The sequence below is a fragment of the Chanos chanos genome, chromosome 7, assembly GCF_902362185.1.
Source record: "Chanos chanos chromosome 7, fChaCha1.1, whole genome shotgun sequence".
Taxonomy (NCBI): domain Eukaryota; kingdom Metazoa; phylum Chordata; class Actinopteri; order Gonorynchiformes; family Chanidae; genus Chanos; species Chanos chanos.
The window spans coordinates 18,430,112-18,450,517 of record NC_044501.1 but is presented as its reverse complement, the minus strand read 5'-3'; the positions used below and the strand labels follow the sequence as shown (position 1 = coordinate 18,450,517).

The window sequence follows — 20,406 nt, the reverse complement described above, 5'->3', positions numbered from 1 at the left end:
CTAACACATACATACACCCACCTGGTTCCATGAAACAGATGGTAATTTTTATGATACGCTAATATCAAAGCATTGATTGTCAATATCTGACATATATATTTGTGGGAGATTATTTATTATTATGATGTAGTTGTGATGCTGTAGTCTGTTCACTCCTTTCTCTGCCACCATTTTCATTTTCAAAATATCGCAGAAGTCATTTCTCTAAAAGTTAGTATGAATAACGTAATGAAAAAAAAAGATATGTCATTGGTTAGACCAGTTTGATACTGCTGGATACTGATGGGGCATATTTTTCAGAAATTTGCATATGCTCAGAGTTATATAGAGGGTGTGACATTGCAGAGGGAGGGAATTTCACAAAAATTATCAAACTGATGTTAATGAAGATGACAGTGGCAGCCATGGAAATGAAACATAGCCAAAGCAGATATGCCACAGCTAATTTGCGTGGATGTCGTGACGTATTTTTTTCTCAACAGTTCAAGTTAAACCATTTAGCAAGAAGCTAGTGTAAATTAGCAACATAGATAAGTATAAATAATAATATGTTTAGCAAGCGAGGAGTTTGGACTTGAGCAGTGTTGTTAATGACTTTGCCTTGCGCAAGGCCCATAGGATGAACTTCCAGTGGGTAAGTACAGGTTTCTCTTTGTAATGGAGTGAGATCAGGGTTTTAAATCTGTAGCAATCTATACCTCTCACATGAAAAGCGCACCTGCAATCTGTGTCTGTGGTAACATTTGGCATGTAGAATGGATGACGAATGATGAATTCTGTAAATGCAAGTGATTGTGGGATGACGTCTATAATGCTTTTCTTGATGGCTTTTTGTTCTCTGCTTATCGGCATACTGTGTAAGATGACTTTGTGTTGGTTTGTTAGAATAGGCTGGCTAAAGATATTTCGAATGTTTGAAAGTTGGAGAAATTAGGCTGTGGTGGTTTGAGTCCACGGCAAACTGTTAGATTGGCGTTGATAAATCTGGCGCTTCGGTCAGCCGGTGTCCGTGGTGCTGATCAAAGGCTGGTTTGCAGGACGGGGGTTGCATGGTGAGCCTCTCCATGGTGACATAGCAATTGTCCGCTTTGCAATTGTCTGGAGTGGTTGTCAGTGTGTCCGTGCGTGTGTGTTCGCACGAGCGTGCGCTTGTGTTTGCTCCGAGGCCAATCACAATGATGTTAGGCCAGTGGCGCTTCCCTTCTTCCGTACTTATTCGACTTTCTTCTGGTTGAACGCGCTTTGCAAGGCGGATTCACAACGTTGCCAAAAGATGATGTACTTTCTCAAACGAAGATAGCTAAAGATTAGCTTTCAACGCAGACTGAAATTTGAAAAATGAATGTTATGCACGAGAACTCAGTGGAAAAAGACAGTATGTTTAGTGAGGACTTCAAACGCTGGCTCAAAATGACGACTAGCCTCCGCCTTTTAAGACGGTGTATTGAAATCTTTGTTGAGAAGGAGACGGAAACTTATCACTGCTGCCTTCTGCTCAAAATACTGAAAGGTCTGAATGCAAAAACATGTAAAGTAAAGTAGAGAAGTGGAAAGCAGTACCAAAAAAGGTAATACGATGATACCAGATTAGGGTTTAAGACTGAAGCATTCAGTTTTCTTGCTTCGCTTCTGGACTGAGTACTTTTTGTTAGTTTCTGCTATTTTTTAAGCCTTTTAAGATTTTAACATAAGACAACCTCAGGACGTCTGTCCTGTTGCCAATCCTGAAACTTAAAAAACTTGTGAAAATGTTTTAAAGTAATTCAGGTAAAACTCAGTCTTGCTTCTCTCCACCTCATGCCTAGAGGACTGGGTTTTGTCTCCTCAGGTTCCTGAAATGTGTGCAAACTGTGTTCCTTGGAGGGATGAGATTCTGGCCAACCACAGATTAGAAGAAGCACCAGTTCACTGGAACAACTGCATCCCACACCTCTGGCCCTATGAGAAATGGGAGGTGGCCAAGGTGTTTCTGTGTAACCTCAGTTCCCAGTATATGTTGTGAAAGAATGTGTGCTTTGTAGACTTTGGAAATGCCTGTTGTCCAAATCCATCAAGGCAATATGTCACTCATCTGCTTTCTCTTTCTGTCTGTCTGTCTCTCTCTCCCTCTCTTCTGTGTGCGTGTGTATGTGTGTGCGCATGTGTTTGTGTGCGCACATGCTAAATGGCAGGTCTACATGCCTGGAGGCCAGAGGATCAAGTGCTCTTTTGATAAATTTGACATTACAGCTCTGCTCAATTTAATGGCCAACTGCAACCATTTTAGAGCATTTGTTGAGACACAAAAGCTGCTCCAGGTATGTAGTGTTGATAGCTCTTCAGCTGAACAAATTAAGGCTGTACTCTGTTTCTATCATTATGTTATCATTTGCAGACAGGGTAAAAGTGATGAACTGGTAATAGCTGGTGTGACAGATACCTCACACAGCTGTGACACTTTCTGTCTGCAAACAATAGTTGGACTGCATATGGTGATTTTGGTTGCAGCTTACCATCTGCAGTGGTCATATTACACTCAATCATTACACTAACTTGTAGCCACATAATACATGAGCACTCATAAATAATGTTATATAATGATGATATATATATATATATAGTATAATTGTAATGGTTGTTTCTCAAGGCCTACGATGTTCATGTTATTTTCATTGTTTTTTTTTTCCTTTTCTGTCACTTTGTTGTGGTCGTGGTTGTCATAAAGGTCAATGAGGTGAGGAACATAGCAACGCATGCTCCTGACATGACTGTAAGCGAAGAGGATCTGAAGAAGTATCTGGTGAAGATCAAAGATCTGGGACGAGCCCTAGAACCACACGCACCAAGACTAAGGAGACTCTCAACAGAGACTGACAGGGTAATGGAACAAGCAGTGGTTGCTCTGGTTCAGAACATCCATCTGAATGCAGAATGCCTTTCCATACATTTGCGATATTGTGGGAATAAATAGGAATTACACCTGTGTGTGCACATCAGTGAGAAAAAAAGGCTTTTATCTTCATTCTGTCCAAGTTTGCAAGAAACAGGGAATTATTTTGTTAATGTTTGACTGAAAGGTGTTCTATCGAAACTTCACACTTGCAATACCATAAAATGTTTATGGTTATGACCATATCAGTGAATTGTCAAGAGTCGTCATATTGTTACTAGCTTAATGAGTAAAGCAAACACTGGAAATCTTTTTTTTTTTTTCAGTTACGCAAAATGTTGGACTCACCAGAGCAGGAGTCCGGTGTCCGCTGTTTTGCTGCATCCTTTGATGTCATGTCAGAGTGGGATGCTGAAAGGTTTTCTCTGACAGAAAGGACAGAGTTCCTATTGCAGTGCTATCAGGAGGAACAGTTGGATGGTCTCAAAGTAAGCCTTGATCCAAGCCCCAGTCTTAGCTGGAGCACCTGAGTACTGATAGGAACGCAACATTGTCAGTCCCTACCCCCCTCCCAAAAAGTCACAGATTAGGCAAAGCATCCTAATCATTTTTATTATCGCTTCACCTACAGTATATGTTACCAGACCAGAGTGAATCAGATCTCAATCACATACAGTGATATGATACATTAGTTATACTGTGACAATTATAGGCAACTTCTACTTCACATTACGCATATGCAAATGAGGGTCACACCACAGCTAGTACATTTTCTGTTACAGGAGGCAGTTCAGGGGACAGTAAAGTATTTGGAGCACAGCGAAAAGCTGAAGGCGATTCTGGGGCGAGAGCTGAGCAAACTACATTGGATACAGAAGCAACGTGAGCGTCTAGAACAAGACACCAAATACCAATGAGAATGTTTTTTACCAACTCTTTTGCTCTGAGCACAGGTGCAGAGCTTCTACTTATTGCCCCTAATGAGCAGGCCAAGATACATGTGTATGTAGATTTCTGCAACTCTCTTTGTAATTTGTGACTTGGATATTACAGATGAAATTTTGTTAGCAGTTTTTTGAATCAGCATTTGCTTGCAGTATTAGTCTGTGCGCTCTGTAATCTCTTAATATTACAGTTATGCTTCGTGATTGCCTTTTACATATTCGTAGGTGATTGCATTTTGACTAATGCTTTTTACTGAACCGACATGATTTCAGGCTTTTGTATATTTAGGAGAGCGGGCCCTTTAAAATACTACTTGTGTAACTACATTTAAGTCCCGCCCACCGTGTCGTCTTATCATTGGGTAGCAGTGAAGCTTACGAGTCACCCATTGGTCGATTTATTGGCATTGCATAAATGCAGGAACATCGAACACAACAGTACCTGCACCGAACCAGTGTCCTTGTTTCCTAACTGTACGGTATGTATGGACTTGCATAACATTTCAGTTGTGACCCTAAATGTATGTCTTTGCAGAATTTTGCATGATTCGCACAACGGCATATTCACACCACACGTAAAACGGCAACACGCTAATCGCACTCACACGTAAACTGGAACATTTCACAGAGATGCCTACCTCACCGGTAAAGACGCGAATTCCTCTTACGAGCTTTGGTCACCTCATAACTGAAGTGAAGGTAAGCGGTACTTGACATTCAAAAACCAAAACAAAATAAAATGACTTAAGATCTTTAGATTTCGCAATATTTGACACTTGCGCGGTCTTGTGTGTGTGTGTGTGATTCGTAGAGACAGCTGTTGGGGATTGAAGCTCCCGCTACGGTTGAACTAACAGGATGGAGGAAACATTTTAACACGTATACGCTACAGGGACGCAGGAATGTAAGCAAAACATAAACATACACTCTAACACACACACACACACACACACACACACACACACACACACACACAAGTAAAAGCATAAGGGGTGTTCAAATCAAGCAACATTACAAACTCCAAACTGACCTTTTAAAATGGTCATGAAAAAGTATTAACAAATAGTGTTAGGTTATCTGAGTAGGGCAGACTAGGGCTGGTTTGCACGCTATTTACTTTTATGTGTATTTTGCAACATCATTACAACACTAGCATGAAAGTCATTACAATACTAGGATGTCATTGTTTTGTTTAGTCATTAAAGCATTCTTTTGCCAAAAGTTCTAAGTTTCCAAAAACACTCAGTCACTGTGTCACAAGTAACCATATCGTGAGGTAATTTTTTCACAATATGTTTTCAGTGGGTTTAGAGCAAAAAACAAATGTTTTCTGGCATGTTCAACTTTTTGTTTGTTTTTAAGATGGCAACAGTAATCAAGTTACAAAATGTGTAAAATCAGGTAAAAAAAAGAGAAAAGGTTTTAAGTACATTAACAGTACTTCCATTTGATAAGAAAAAAAATTCAATAATTAACACAACATTCAACTGCATGTGTGACATCTGGCTTCCAAAGAGCTGAGCTAACCATCCATGTCTGTCCTTTTGAGATAAATGTTTTCTTAGTTACCATATAACTTTATCCGCTGACTTGAATGTAGACCTGTCTCTTCCCTCTTTTCTATAAAAGCACATAGTTACAAAGGCATCCAACATACATGAATTTTACAAAAACAAAACAAAAACATGAGAAAATTGACCATTGAAAAAACCATAAAAATTCCACTTACCTCAAGGTTTTGCATTGATTTTATGAACTGACTCTTGAAGATGAAAGTTTACACATTTGATATGCAAATCATTACACATTTTCTACTCCTTTGGATGACAGCTAGCTTTTTGTGACAAATACCCCTGGAGGGTATTTCAAGTACGTGGTTTTGTGACTAACCCGGATAAGTTAACTCAGAGTAAGTAGTAAACCTCCTAATAGAAGAACTCAGGTTTCATTCTCCTAGCCAAACAAAGCCACAGGGCTCTTCTATTGGGAGGTTTACTACTTACTTAACCGGGTTAGTCACTGAACCACGTATTTGAAATACCCCTCAGGTCTCCCTGGTTAAGTTCCAAATTACTTTGTCAGCCACAAAATATTTCGAAAAGTTCACATGGCTACTCAAAAAAGTTTGCAAGGCAGTAAAGCATAGTGTACCCTACTAAACATTTCCATGATTTAGTAGAGCATTATACAGATGAATTTCCACAGTTCATCTCAAATTGTTGAAATGTAAACAGTCATCACGGAATGCAGAGAAAAGTCAGCTAAGGGTATACGTTCTGATATTGATTTGCCAATTCACATTCACGCGTTTAGCTGATGCTCTTCTGCAGAGGGACTTCATTACTTTTATTACTTTATTGTTATTTTTATTTCACAGACCACATGTCTCTGGAGACACTTTATCAGTCAGCTGTAATGTTTCAGGGGTTTCAACTCAACACCCTAAGGTTTCTGTACTGCTCTACAGCAGAAGAATGAGAAGCTAAAGGCAATTGTGTTGTATGTGTCAGAATGTGAGTGATTTTTACAAGCCAAGATTTATCTGTTAGTTGGATCGTTTGATAAAGCGTTCTGAGGAAGGAGGAGTCCTGACTTTTATTGTCAGTATGTTGTTATTGGTCATGTGGTGAAAGAATCCCTCAGCACTTAGGATAGTATCAGTTAGAAATTCGGTTTGCTCGGAGCTATGCACATAAATTTGTTTTAATACTTGCATTAACATAATAGTAAAATGAAATTTGCCAAGCTCAACAATCATGTTATGGTGTAAAGTATGTAATGAATGTGAGTGCTTGCCTATGTTTTTTTTTTCTCTTTTTGGCACTGTAGGAGTGTAAATGATGCTCACAAACTTTTATCTTGAGTCTGTTCAAATGCTGATTTCATCCAACATGAGTTTAGTTTTTTTATATTATTGTCACGTTAGCATAGATCCAACAAGAAACTACAACTGAATACTAAGATAATTGAGAATATGATCTCAAAATTGTTAAATGTTCCCTGTATATTCCATGAATATATATTCCACAAATATGCAGGGAAACTTTACAGCGAAACAGTTGGGGAATGCAAAATAAGAAAAGGTCCTAAGAGAATTTGAATATAGTCACATTTCTCAAGAAACTCTGACTCTGAGTTTCTATCTCATTCTGTCTCTTTCTCTTTCTCTTTCTCTCTCATCTCTTTCTTTTTCTTTTACTCTGCTGTTTCTCTCTCTCTCTCTCTCTCTCTCTCTCCTCACTCTGTGTTTTTGTTTGTCTTTGCAGTGTGTGTTGGTGACTTATGGTGCTCTTGTTCTGACGGCTGCTGCATACATGATGATCCGAAGGAACAAGGAAGAAAAAACTGGAGCTAAACCGGCTTCTCCTTAAATAAGAAACAAGAGACCCGACCTTGTATTTATTGCTCACCTAAGATGATGTTTTAAAGCTCTAAAAATCAGTGCTCTCATTGAACCAATGAAAGTGACTTGTCTATATTTTGGTGTTCTCTTAGTTTCATTCACTAACAGATTCAGTCACATATATTTTGTCATTCACATCCAGTGTCACACAGAACCTACCCCGAATAATTTTCTGTGTTATGCACGCACGCTGCCCATTCAACCAGGACACTTCTGGCACAGACCGCAGTTTCCACGGCAACAGTGTAAGTTCTGTGTAGTTCACCAGTGCCCTTGCTAGAGGGCGGTGTAAGCTCACCACACCCCATTTGGCATGAAGTTTTACAAGAATTGCACCAGGCGTCTGTTGCCTGTAGCCACGGTGTGACAATAACAGGCATAGAACTAGGCAGACACATTGAAACATACAAGTGAAAGAATAGGCAGGCTATGTTCATTAGTAAGGTCAGAACATTTCCATGAAATTTAACTACTGACCACAGAGCACAGTCCTTCAAACTCATTGAGGGACTTAAAAAAAAAAAAAAAAAAGAATTGTGTCAACACAAATGGTAGGGTTGTTATTGGTTTAACTTTGCCATGGATTTGTGAATACCAGCTTGTAACTGAGTAAATATGAGAGTCACCCGCCTTTGTTGAACATTAATGAAGAGTCCAACAAAAGAGATGTTAATATTTAGAGACAGAGATGAGAACCTTTAATCAAAATGATCAGTCGTCTCCTTAAGGAGCACGCCGTGTCTCCACTGAAACACAAATTTCTCAAACATTGTGTAATATATAAACATCAATCCAAAGGAAAACAATTCAAAATCCCTTCAAAACCTTCAAACATATATTTGGTTCTATGAAGACATATATGGAAATATGATAAATATGTATTCATAAATGTTTTGTGTTCTTAGCTGTTGGAAGTAAACAGTTTACTGTGTCTTAATTAACTCCCACACTAACGCAATGGAATGATATCACCATCTCATCTAATATTTGCTTCATATTTATCAGAATTGCTGATTTCCTCTTTCCCCAGAAATAGTTCAGTTCCTTTGTTCAGTTTACATTTGACTATACAGAGTCATCCCACACAACACACCCTTTAAATAATCTGTGGTTGCTATCGCTTTCCATTTACGTGGTTCGTACCCTGACGCATCTACCAGCAAATGACTACAACAAGTGGGACCGCTAGTAGGAAAAAGCATTTCAGAGGGGAGTTCAATTTACTATCCAACTATTTATCCTGAGATGGACTAAACCATCATAAACAGTATTAATATAAATAAATGAACCAGACAAATGATAGTATCAGTTGGGAAGCAAACCATCACAGGAGCAGAAAAACATAGAAGAACACCTATATATTGCATTAGATGTAAAACTGTAAATGTATTTATGACATAGAGCATGATGTCTGCCCTTTTGAAAAGTCCTGACCAATTTGCTATTTTTGCAACGTCACTCAAGCTTTCAATGTTGATTCAACTTCTCTTTGGGAAATAAGGGTGAAGAGGAAGTAAACACCCGAAATAATAAAATTACTTAAAAAATCTTTCAGAGCTGTCTGATTGTTGTGGGGAAAAAAAGTGTTGCCCAGGATGTCAGATGTACTCAAAGCTTCCATTGGCTGATCTGAGACAAAGGATTGGTGGTGAAATATAATATGGTTAGGCCAATGTGTTACTGGTTTCTAGGGAATACATAACAATTGTGAAAATTTATGTGGATCATTATTTGTAGATTCCCTTAGCAATATGAAAATATATATCCAGCAAATCATGCAAAGCTGTTGTCAAGGAAAAAAAAAGTTACTAGATCTACTAGATCCGTCTTGGCTAACCAATTAACAGGAAAAAAACACCTCAGACACATTAAACATATCAGACATGCTGGACAGACATTGTTTTCATCAAATATATATGCACAAACAGCAGAGTATGCTTTGAGAGAGAACTTTAGTAGAGATTTAATTTTGGTGAAACAGTAAAAATGGTAAAAATACTAAAAAATATAATTTGCTATCTCTTCCTCCTTTGTCATTCTTATGTGAAGTAACTATACCAGTCCATGAAAGGAGGCGTCTCCCGACAGGCCCTACCCATATGCCAACCTCTTTTGGTGTGTGCGTGTGTGTGTGTGAGTGCTGAACAACAAAAGATGCATTGTGACATGTTTGGTTTTGTGTTGAATAGTTCTATGCTTTGTGAACCTTACTGTTTCAGGTCTGACAATTTTTTATTTTATTTTTTTACCACAACAACATATTTACAGTCACCATTGTGAATAAAAACCACTCTACTTTTCCTTTTGTTTCATGTAGACTTCATAGACTTCCCTTTTCTCCTGCAAAGAATCATCACCACGAGAATGAAAAAAAAAAAAGTTCCAGTGAGGAACCATTGTGGTTGCTTTAGTAGAGTAAGACATGACCACATACACACAGGCTTTTTACTTGTATGAATTCACATTGGCCACCATCATATAGACCTCAGTCCTTGTCGTTATCTCTGTCTATAGTAACAATATCTCTTGTCTGTAGTCCCTTGCTGTCTTGCTTACTTAGGAAGTGTACTTTGCCACAGTTTCTTTTGTCACCATCATACAGGTCTGAAAATGGCTCTGTTTTAGCTTTGCTTTCATCATGATGATAGGCACAAAACCAGTTTGTGGAGTCAATACTAAAACAAATTACAATAACGTTGTTGTTTCAGGGATAGCAGGTAATGTTATGCTGATGCAATTTTTTTTTCTCATTTGGGTTTAGAGAGATTTTTTTGAATACTAGTTTTAAAGAGAAACTGTATTGTTTCATTCGTACAGTAATCTGTTTCAGATAAGGTCAAATAAGGTTCTAAGTCAAGTCAGGTCACATAGAACCCACGTAGGCGGAGCCTGCAACACATCAACACCTTTCCCCTGTTCCGTCTCATTGGCAAGAGTTGGATGCTTAAAATTTCCTGCAGTTTTGATCCCCATCCAGTTTGATGCACCCAGCAGTGGTTCTACCCCGCTGAGTTTTGTGCTACCCTCTGTTCCTGCCCAGTAAAAAAGTTAATGTTTTTTTCCCCCCAAATGATCTGGTTTATTTGCAAAGTAAGGTGACTTCTGGTCGCTCTGTTTACTGTATCCTGTTTATTCAGAGGACAGTGTACTATCTGTCAGTGTTTGAACTGAACGCAAGAACATTTGGCTCTGTGATGTTAATGTCAGACCACATGATTCTGCTGGCACCTATTAATAAATATATTTTGTGATAGGGTCTATGCTAAAATGTGTATCCATGCCAGCAACAGCTGTGTTTGGAAGACAAACTGCAGTCTCTTGAGATATGCCAATATCATGTCCCGAGAGGATATTTTCAAGACAGTCTGTCCATTACATTGGCAGGATTAAATACGCTGGATAATAAAGATCTTTGACATAATTTGGTTGCAGGTGAAAGACTGAGAAATATTGCGTTTGTGTTTGGCATGAGGCTGTAGAACAGTGAATGTAACAAACTTTCCAGTGAAATCTATCTCTTCAGAGACAAAGAGATTGGATGAATTTTTCGAACCAGGTGTAACAACTCAGCCAGTAAATGGCTTTTTAGTTTTAGGTGATGTCTTCAGTTATCGTTAAAGAGTGTTCCTACACCCAGGGGAATAATGAAATGTGATCTCTCCGCTCCTCTGTGACTTGGTGGTGTTGCCCTCTTACTGAACTGTCCAGTGGTATTTTTAGTCATAGTTATCTGACATCTGTGGCCTGATTTTCTCCAAACTCTGTCTTTTTCCCTCCTCCTTCACTTCACTGTCCTCTTTTTGTGCTGCGTGTCCTCCTTGTCTCAGCAAACCTCCTCTGATTATTTCAAATATTACACTCTGTCCATTCTTGTTAAGAGTATAGTAATAGTAACTTCATCATATGACTACACCCCTCACGCACACACAGTACATAGGTATACATGGCCATCTCAATCTACATGCCCGTTCTACATCATGTTGAAGATCTGCTTCCTCTCTCAGAACTTGATTCTCCTTAGTTTGTCAGTGTGCATTACATCTGTGTAACATGCATAGACTACAGCTGATTCCTGCCAATGGTTTGACAGCATGTGCTCAATACTTTATTGCATGTCAAGAGAGCTGCTTAATAAGCTCTTTGCCTATATGCACTATGACCAAGAGCAGCCCTTAACAAGTTTCTCTTACACAAACTTAACTTTCATAATCTCATCAAGCCATAAAGCAATGCAATGCATAATTTAAAAGTAAGATAATGCAGGTGAATGAGCATAATCATACCACCCGCAACAACAACAACAATCACAACAACAACAATGCTAATACTAGTGGTAATACTAATACAATGAAAAATGACCTTACTATTTTCATGATTTCTCAGCCTAACTGTATTCAAAGCTGAATGTATATCTGCATCATTCTTTAGAGATATGACTGGTACGTAAATTCTTTATTTAAAAACTAAGACGCGCAAACATCAGTTTAACTGTGACATGCTAGATTCAGACACAGTTTAGATACAGTCCGCTTAGAGATGCTAGGCAATGCAAAGATCCTGCATGGGCTAGTAAGCAGACAGATACAATTGTCACGTGCATCTCAATTGGTTGACGTTACCTTTAGCGTTCCTGGCCACAAAAATTGTTGTATTAATGTAGTATAAATGTTTGACACTATGCAAACAAAACATAGACTGGGTAAGCAGGCCATTTCGCTGCACAGGCTCGTCGGCCAGCTCACAGATGTAACGCTAGCCAACTTCGCTAGCCAACTAAGTTGGCTTACGAGTCACTGCGCGCTTCAATAAAACCGCGTAGTGACATTACATGTAGTTAATCACTGCAAAAGTACATGAACAGCACTTTTTCTTCCATCATTAGTATGCGTTTATAATTGCATTGTAATTTTGTCGATTAAGGTGACCTAAACGATACTTTAAAGGGTAGACTTGCCTAACCCTAAAGTTATTCAATGATATATAACATGTATTTATTTATTTACTTATTGTGCACTTAAGTTTTTCAGACCCGTAAAACGATCTCCTATTCAAATAAATGATTTTCGTATCAGATCAATTTACTGGAATTCATTCTTATCAAACCAACTCAAAACCAATGCAAAACCTTGCTAGAAGGCTTGCCCTGACTCTCACGCGAGACTTGTGCATGCTCAAAAGTCAGTCAGCAGTCAGTTCCAAATGAAACGTAGTGACTCGCTAGGGGAGAGAAACTTAAATGATTATTGTACAATATAAGAGCAAAGAACTGAAAGCATCGTTTTATAAAGTTGTAGACAAAGCCATTTGTCTGAGTATATGCTACTATTCACTGATTTACCTGAGGATTACAACAATGCAATCAATGATTTTGAAACATCTCCAGTACAGCAATCCACAGCACCAATTAAAATTTGAACTCGGTCAGTTTCTTCTAAAAAATGAAAATTTTAGTTGACAAATAACCTCGGTTAAGGACCTTGAGGAGTAAATACATTATTGGTTAATGAAAGCTACAACAGACCAATTGCCAAGCGATAGTGCAAAACTATTGTAAAAATTATAAAATGTATTTGAGTATGTACTTGTGTGGACATGGACTTGTAAACTATCCCTATCATGTAGGGTTTTATTTTCGAGGAAGTCGTTTTTTCATCTCAATAGACAAATGACTTTTTTTTTTCTTCGAGATCACATGATTTAGAAGAAGCAGTAAGAGAGAGAGAGTGAAAGTGAAAGCATTACGAGTGAGGGCGCGCGCATTACAGGCTATGCACGAGCAGTTGTCAGCAGTGGTTAGCTGTCAATGATCATTCTCTTTTCATGGTGAGAGCGTATCTATAGAAGCCGTTCAAGCTCTTCAATACGCTATGATGTTCTTTTTTTGAGGTAGGCAATTGTGTGTGAGAATGTGGGTAGATACGCATTTGTAGGGGATGGAGTGGGGGTGATATGGCCGTGCGGTTTACAGTGAGTAGGCTACAGGTGTGTGTGTGTGTGTGTGTGTGTGTGTGTGTGTGTGTGCCTGTGTGTGTGTGTGTGTGTGTGTGTGTGTGAGAGAGAGAGACAGAGAGAGAGAGAGAGAGAGAGATGGTGTTGTCTTGAGAACCCAGGTGTGAAAGCTCGCTTGCAGTCAGATATCAGCGCCAGCGAAGTTTGATTTTTTTTTCTCATAAGCTATGCTGTGGACAAACTGATCATCTGCATTCGGTAAATATAATCATTCAAATAGTTTTCGTCTCGATGCAATTTAATCATGTTCCTGACCAGTTCTGAGTTCATAAATGAGCTAATGCGCCCGTCATCACGATAGTCTAGCAGTTCTCAAAAGTGATATGGCAGCAGCTGGTATTAGCTGGCAACAGACTGCTAAGCTACGGGTGTATTTTTAGCTATGACTGTTTACTTTGTGTTAAGATGTTCTATAGAATATGACTAGAAAAATTAGATGACACTTCACATAGAGCATATCTTACCAGTCAGTTTAACTGGACGTCCGTACATAACAACTACTGAACTTGCGAGAAAGTTATACACCGTGTGATAGGATGCTTCGTCTCAGAATTGCGTTTAGCATTTGTGGATACTATATCGAGAATAAACGCGCAGTTCGCTTTGTCTTTGAAGTCAGCCGGTTTCAGTACCCACCGGTGCGAACTCTTCTGAGGTACTTCATTTCCTTGATTATGTGTGTACTTTGATGGATCTAAGAACTACGGAAATCGCAAGTGACATATTCAAAAGTATTGATCCCATCTGCGTCTGCGAACTTGTGTTGAAAACAGCCTATAATATCAGTCTCGACTATTTTATGTACTGCATTTGCAGTAATGTGTTTTAAATTTGTTCCAGAATGTTCGTAATTGTGATAGAGAGAAATTTTATTTTATTTAATTTACCAATATTATAGCAACACAGGGTACTTCCAATATAAATGTAAGTGCAGAACAGTTTACAATAGAAATATGAAAAAGCTGAGTTTTATGTAAAAAAAGAAATGTAAAAAATACATCCGTCACACCTTAAAATGACAAATATATGTGAGTTTGAGTCACTGCATGTCGGGGAAAGAGAGAATATGTGAGTAAGTTTCCTCACTGGTATTTTCATTTCAAATCTAGACATCTCTGAAATCCAATCCCTGAAATTTGTGTCCTGTGAAAGTGTGTGATTTTTCTTGGGCGGGGGGAATAATTAAGTAAATAAATAGTGTTGGCTGAGTGTTTGTTTTTAACTCATTCATCATTTACAACATCCAACCCTCAAGCGCGCACACACGCACACACAGGCACACACCCCACACACACACACACACACTCTGGTGTGTCCAGACATGTGTTTGCTCCACCCTTTTTTCTCTGTGTTATATCTTTTTCCCTTTCTCTCCCTGTCTTCAGTGCTGTGTGTTTCTCTATGTGTGGGGACCATGGGCGAACGGTACGACTGGGCTGCACAATAGGATGGTCCTGCACGATGAGCCTGACCACGCAGCAGCGTCACAGGGCCCGCCGAACCAGACGGAGTTCCTCCCGTCTGGTCCCCCCAGCCTGCCTACGCACATCCGCACCTTTCGTCACCAGCAGGACTGCGTCCTCGTCACTGAGACTGCACGTTACCTAGGCAACAGCGGGTTTTATTGGGGTCCCCTGGATGTGGATCGGGCACATCAGCTCCTGGCTGACTTGCCACTGGGGACCTTCCTTCTCCGAGACAGCACCCAGATGGATGTCTTCTTCACCCTGAGCTACAGGGCCCATGACGGCCCCACTAGCGTACGCGTGCTTTTGGGAGATGAGGGTTTCAGACTGGCTGGCAGCAAACATGTGTTCCCGTGTTTATTCGCCCTTTTGGAGTTCTACACAAACTCTCCCAAGCGAAGCCTAAGCAAGCCCTATCGCGGAGCTTCACCACAGAGCCTACAGGAGCTGGCCAGGCGAGCTGTGATTCGGACACACAGTAGAAAAATGATACCCCAGCTGCCTGTGACTTCAAATGTCAGAGATTTCCTGAATGCATATCCCTTCAGCATTTGAGGGTTGGTTGTGTGTGTGTGTGTGTGTATGTGTGTGTGTGTGTTGTATGCAAACTCTTGTCATCTTAGTTGTTTGTATGACAAATGTATATTGTTGCCGTATTTTATTTAGTGAATCTTGATGTATCCCTCTAGCCAACTGTAAGACAAACAGAATACTTTGTACTAAGGTATGGTTTTAATGACGACCACTACGAATTTTAACCAGTTTTAATCTGCTATGCAGAAACACTTATTTTCAAATGTCATGAGTCTTTATTTATAGTTTTTACAATAAATTATATTTTGGAATTAGATTTTGGTTTGCAAATGTTTATAAACAACTTCAGTATTTTATACTGACACTCTTCTCATCCTGCTCTCTCCTTCCCTTACCCTTTCATCCTCTGATACTCTAACTCCTCCTGTTGTGCGTTTAAAAGAAATGGAAACAGAAAGTATGTTTAATTGTATATGACAACGTCCTACTTCAACACTTCTCCATTTTCACTCCGGTTATGTCACCTGTGTTCTGTTGTGTTTATCCATAGTTTTTTTTTTTTTTTTTTGGCTTGTTTTCAAAGAAACCTGTTTTCATCACCTAGAAGGGAACGAGAGACGTTTCTTGCATTTTGACTTAATCTCTCAGAATTATGATTTAATGAGTGTGATAAGGTGAAGAAGTAGAGTACTTATTCATAGCTTACACCATCTATTCAGAGGAAGCACTCATACATATATACCATACAACCAAACCATATATACCATACAACATCTTTCAAGTAGCCTTTGAAAACAATGGGAAGATATTTCTGTTAAATACGACTTGCAGTAGCTCTTTCATGACTCCCAGAGGCATTTACACTTTTGTTTACACCTGTGTAATTTACCATAAAACAAACCAATGCCAAAAGTCAAAGCGCGAGGAGCGTTACCACGACCAACCCTTTTTAAAAAAACAGTAAGTATTCGCGTTCTTTGCGAAAAAAAACACGAGACCCAAGATGTGTTCCTACTACCTAGTTGCGTTTATCTCCGATCTAGTAACTTTCCTTTAGTGGACGTAATCTTTAAAGATTCGACAGGAGTTGGTTGAGCAGGTTGGTTTCTTTCGTTTTCAGGTCACTGCACAAGGTAAAGAATTTGAACCTGTGATACCGTTGTGAAGTCTTCGGTGCACCGTTATCTCTCATCTCCTAACTTTAATTAATGTTGTACCGTTTGATAGGTGAAATGAATTCGATAATATGCATACTCAATCACTGCATTTTTCGAATGTATCTTTTACAATTTTATTTGCAGATCAGTTGGTCGGAATGTCTGATATAGGATAGATATAGATAGACAAATGCAACCCAGTCGCTGTCACTGAATACGCCCGAGCAGAGACTATTATTACAATTTTATAATTCCCAAAGGACGTTTTGGGTCCATACATGGTCATTATTCGCATCGGCTGCAAAATCCCTCCCTCAGAACCGAGTTGAACACAGACCTGTTTCACTGACACAGCTGCGCCGAGGGCTATAACAACCAACATCTATTCTTATCGACGGCCTTACTTGTTTCTAGAAACCGATACTGAGGAAGACTTCCCTAAGGATGAAACAGGTAATATCATAACGCTGAGACTGGGTTGCTTTCCCTTAGAATGATTTCTTCTGTAAATTCTGCTGACTCTGTTGACTAGCTTCCATTGCTTTGCTTCCGGCGATGTTGTGTGACCAGTGGCGCTATATGATTTCGGTCGCGTGAGTGACAGAAATAACATTCTGTGATTAGGTGCTCGCGGATGAGACCGAGGATGTGTCTCTGGATTTCGGTGCTGAAGAGGAGGAACGTGCGCGACGAGGAGCTAAAATAAGGTGAGCAGACAGTTGCGATGCAGAAAGAACAACACCGCGCGCTCTCTCTTTTTGTCTCTCTCTTTCTCTCTCTCAGTTTCCCTAAAATGAGCTGACATCTGCGTATGGATGCTTTCATAATTTCATGTACCACACCCACAACAGCCGCCATATGAACAAAATGACAAGACCACTCTTGAGTTTGCCAGAATATGTGCGACAATAGACTGACTTGCTCCGTTCTTTGCAGCTATGATTTGATGCGTTTCTGTTTTACTTGTTACTCTCTTTCTCCAGGCATCCACTGGCAACCTTTTTTCACCTGTTTTTCCGAGTTAGTGCCATCATCACGTATTTGTTCTGTGATTGGTTCACCCGGAGTTTTGTCACATGCTTCGTCATAGTCATCGTCCTGCTCTCCTGTGACTTCTGGTCTGTGAAGGTAGAGAGAGAGAGAGAGAGGGAGCCAGACAGATGAATGAATGAATGAATGAATGAACAAATGAATGAATGATTGCATGAATGGGAGAAGGAGTGCACAATACATGACAATTGGATTGCCTGGACCAGTCCACCTCTTTGGTAACTGTTTGCAACTGGAAAGATTCTCAAATGAGACCCATTCCTTTGATTCTGATTGGTGTTCAGAACGTGACAGGTAGGCTGCTGGTTGGTCTGCGCTGGTGGAATCAGATTGATGAGGATGGGCGGAGCCACTGGATGTTTGAGGCGAAGAAGGTGAGATGGACCCTCACAAACCCTCAGGGTATAGCTTTACGATGGAATCTGTGAGGCTTTTATGTCTGGTTTACTGCACAACAATGTTCATAAAAAAAGAAACCAAACCAAACCAAACAAAACAAAAAACAAAACAAAATCACCAACACACACACACACACACACACACAATGAAGGGAGAAAAAGCCTTGTTATGTGAATACTATGGCATTTTTGTTGTGTTGCTATGAGGTCGTTACTTAGAAACTACCTCTAACTCTTCATATGCCGAATCAAAAATCCATCTCTAGCCCTTTCAAAAGATGTTTTAAGGAAAATGACTTCCTTTTTTCCTGACTCCTCACCATGTAACCACATGACACAAGCATGAGCAGAATGTACACATCTGTGACTGGTACTGGAGGACTTCTTGAAAATGCCTAAGGGTAGAAATGCGAGGATGTGACCTTTCTAACTTTGAATAACTTCCTTACCCCGTTGTCTTCTTAATTAGATTTAAGAAATCAATAAAGCGTTTGTTGGCTTTGAAACTCATGTTGGCATGACTGGTATGTTTAGAGTGTGCTGTGTTCCCATCTTAAAACAAGTACATCCAACCCACAAGAATTGTTGTCATTTATCACCTTTGTAATCTCCTTAAATAATAAAGTTAGCACAGAGTGTACATAAACAAGTGCAGTGGAGAGCAGCTTAGAGAGTTGAATAAATATGAGAAACTTGATCCGATCTTGGTCTTGTCCCTAGATCAGTAGATGCCCCTTAGGCCAGCCGAACAAAGACAGACGATAAGATGTTTGATTAATCTCTGTGTAATTTGTATACAGGGGAGCAGCAGCAGTGGAACTGAGGAGGAGGCATGTATTTTCTGGTTGGGGCTGATCATCTGTCCTCTTATATGGACTACGTTCTTCTTCACTACACTTTTTACCCTTAGGATCAAATGGCTGGTAATAAAAACCCTCCCACACACTTTAACACACACTTTAACACACATTCGCACGCATGCACTCATGCACTCTCTCTCTCAAACACGAACACGAACACACACACACGCACATGTAAACGCACGCGCGCGCGCACACACACACACACACACACACACACACACACACACACACACACACACACAAGCATTCACACAGATACATCCAGACACTTGTACACACAAATTCTGTGTCTCTGTTTCTGTTTCTCTGTAGGCTCTTGTGGTAGCTGGTATTTCTCTCCAGGTGGCTAATCTCTATGGCTACATACGCTGTAAAACAGTCGGGCAGGACACACAGTCGAAATGTGCAACTCAACTTCTGGGACAGCAATTCCTTCAAAGGGTAAGTACAAACACACACACAGAAACACAGACAAACAGACACACAGGCACAGACGCACACAAACACAGACACAGACACACACACACACACAGACACATGCGCGTGCACACACACACACACACACACACACACACACACACACACACACACATGTTCGCATGCACACACACATAAATCTAAGAGCACTTTAGCATTTTTTTTGCAAGGATCAAATGTATTTAGGCCATGTATTATCTATGAAGTAAGGTCAGATAAGATAAGATAACAGTTTATTGTCCCCCAAGGGTGAATTCAGATGCTTCAGGTGCAAGTAAGACACAAAAATAAATGACATAAGTTTTATACACAGAGAAGAACTGAATGTGAACTGTGCAGCCCACAGATGTGAAGACTTGTGGTGATAATACAGTTTGTAGAGGATGTGGAGTGACTGCCAGTGTAGTCTGTATGTCCATGATTCATGATGCCACCATCTCGTGGCTGAATTTCTCACACTACTGCTCTAGATATTACAACAGTAGTAGTTTTAGAAACCATTGCATTGGAAAAGTAATGATTTAATAATCTTACATTAGAAATATAACCTTTTATCAAGTGTTTCTGAGAGAGAGAGAGAGAGAGAGAGAGAGAGAGAGAGAGAGAGAGAGAGATGAGAACGTGAGAGGGAGAGAGAAACAGCAGAGTAAAAGAAAGAGAAAAACAAGAAAGAGAAAGAGATGAGAGAGAAAGAGAAAGAGAAAGAGAATAAGATAGAAACTCAGAGTCAGAGTTTCTTGAGAAAGTAAGTGTGTTAATTTTTGTGTTTGCTCTTTTTTCAGCCTGATATCATATTTGGAATGCTGTGACAGAAGATGTACACTGGGAAATGGTGTGTGTGTGTGTGTGTGTGTGTCTGAGGGTGTGTAAGAGCATGGACATTTCTACTGACTGTGGAAAAAATATGAATGGACAACATTTTGTTTCTCTGTCAGATAATGAATATAATGAAGGTGCACAGCTCATTTTAATAATGTGAGCATTAACGCCACTCTGTCTGCAGACTCTCAAATAAATGCATGCTCCAAATCAGCTCTCTTTGTGTCTGTTTTAATTACTGTGTGTATGTGTGTGTGTGTGTGTGTGTGTGTGCGTGCGCGTGCATATATGTGTGTGTGTGTGTGTGTGTGTGTGTTGAGACATTTTCATGCAGTTACACTAAGTGTCCGCTAGGTTGCACTATTTTCCTGAGGATGTTTTCCAAGACTCTTTCGACTTCAAAGTCAACTTGAAACC

At 39.7% G+C, this 20,406-nt stretch overlaps 4 protein-coding genes across 5 annotated transcripts; all 4 read left to right on the top strand.

Moving 5' to 3' along the window:
• The first annotated feature begins 1,837 nt into the window (after positions 1-1,837).
• Positions 1,838-3,786, top strand: LOC115816062 (uncharacterized protein CXorf38-like). The gene is made up of 5 exons (XM_030779033.1): positions 1,838-1,963; positions 2,172-2,297; positions 2,705-2,857; positions 3,196-3,357; positions 3,652-3,786. Exons 1-5 carry the CDS (start codon positions 1,838-1,840, stop codon positions 3,784-3,786), a joined length of 702 nt encoding a protein of 233 aa, XP_030634893.1.
• Positions 3,787-4,229: 443 nt separating this feature from the next.
• Positions 4,230-7,291, top strand: LOC115817254 (ATP synthase membrane subunit DAPIT, mitochondrial-like). Of its 2 annotated transcripts, XR_004025422.1 has the most exons (4): positions 4,230-4,292; positions 4,442-4,512; positions 4,625-4,717; positions 7,080-7,291. XR_004025422.1 is itself a non-coding variant. In XM_030780527.1 (3 exons), exons 1-3 carry the CDS (start codon positions 4,444-4,446, stop codon positions 7,182-7,184), a joined length of 267 nt encoding a protein of 88 aa, XP_030636387.1. In that variant the 5' UTR covers positions 4,305-4,443; the 3' UTR covers positions 7,185-7,291. The 2 variants fall into 2 exon arrangements, 1 of the variants encoding a protein (XP_030636387.1); XM_030780527.1 differs by lacking the exon at positions 4,230-4,292 and having other exon boundaries at positions 4,305-4,512.
• A 7,349-nt stretch (positions 7,292-14,640) lies between these two features.
• Positions 14,641-15,246, top strand: socs1b (suppressor of cytokine signaling 1b). The gene has a single exon (XM_030780726.1). The coding sequence runs from the start codon at positions 14,674-14,676 to the stop codon at positions 15,244-15,246; it is 573 nt and encodes a 190-aa protein (XP_030636586.1). The 5' UTR covers positions 14,641-14,673.
• A 1,496-nt stretch (positions 15,247-16,742) lies between these two features.
• Positions 16,743-20,029, top strand: LOC115817274 (Golgi apparatus membrane protein TVP23 homolog A-like). The gene is made up of 7 exons (XM_030780549.1): positions 16,743-16,835; positions 17,007-17,089; positions 17,366-17,510; positions 17,717-17,806; positions 18,631-18,753; positions 19,006-19,134; positions 19,953-20,029. The coding sequence occupies exons 1-7, from the start codon at positions 16,827-16,829 to the stop codon at positions 19,977-19,979; spliced, it is 606 nt and encodes a 201-aa protein (XP_030636409.1). The 5' UTR covers positions 16,743-16,826; the 3' UTR covers positions 19,980-20,029.
• The last annotated feature ends 377 nt before the right edge of the window (positions 20,030-20,406 follow it).

Coding starts and splice junctions, on each gene's coding strand:
- LOC115816062 (XM_030779033.1), top strand. CDS start 1,838: ATGTGTGCAAACTGTGTTCCTTGGAGGGATGAGATTCTGGCCAACCAC. Junction 1,964..2,171: donor AGAAATGGGAGGTGGCCAAG/GTGTTTCTGTGT, acceptor GCTAAATGGCAG/GTCTACATGCCTGGAGGCCA. Junction 2,858..3,195: donor TCTCAACAGAGACTGACAGG/GTAATGGAACAA, acceptor TTTTTTTTTCAG/TTACGCAAAATGTTGGACTC.
- LOC115817254 (XM_030780527.1), top strand. CDS start 4,444: ATGCCTACCTCACCGGTAAAGACGCGAATTCCTCTTACGAGCTTTGGT. Junction 4,513..4,624: donor ACCTCATAACTGAAGTGAAG/GTAAGCGGTACT, acceptor TGTGATTCGTAG/AGACAGCTGTTGGGGATTGA. Junction 4,718..7,079: donor CGCTACAGGGACGCAGGAAT/GTAAGCAAAACA, acceptor TTGTCTTTGCAG/TGTGTGTTGGTGACTTATGG.
- socs1b (XM_030780726.1), top strand. CDS start 14,674: ATGGTCCTGCACGATGAGCCTGACCACGCAGCAGCGTCACAGGGCCCG.
- LOC115817274 (XM_030780549.1), top strand. Junction 18,754..19,005: donor CCCTTAGGATCAAATGGCTG/GTAATAAAAACC, acceptor GTTTCTCTGTAG/GCTCTTGTGGTAGCTGGTAT. Junction 19,135..19,952: donor GACAGCAATTCCTTCAAAGG/GTAAGTACAAAC, acceptor CTCTTTTTTCAG/CCTGATATCATATTTGGAAT.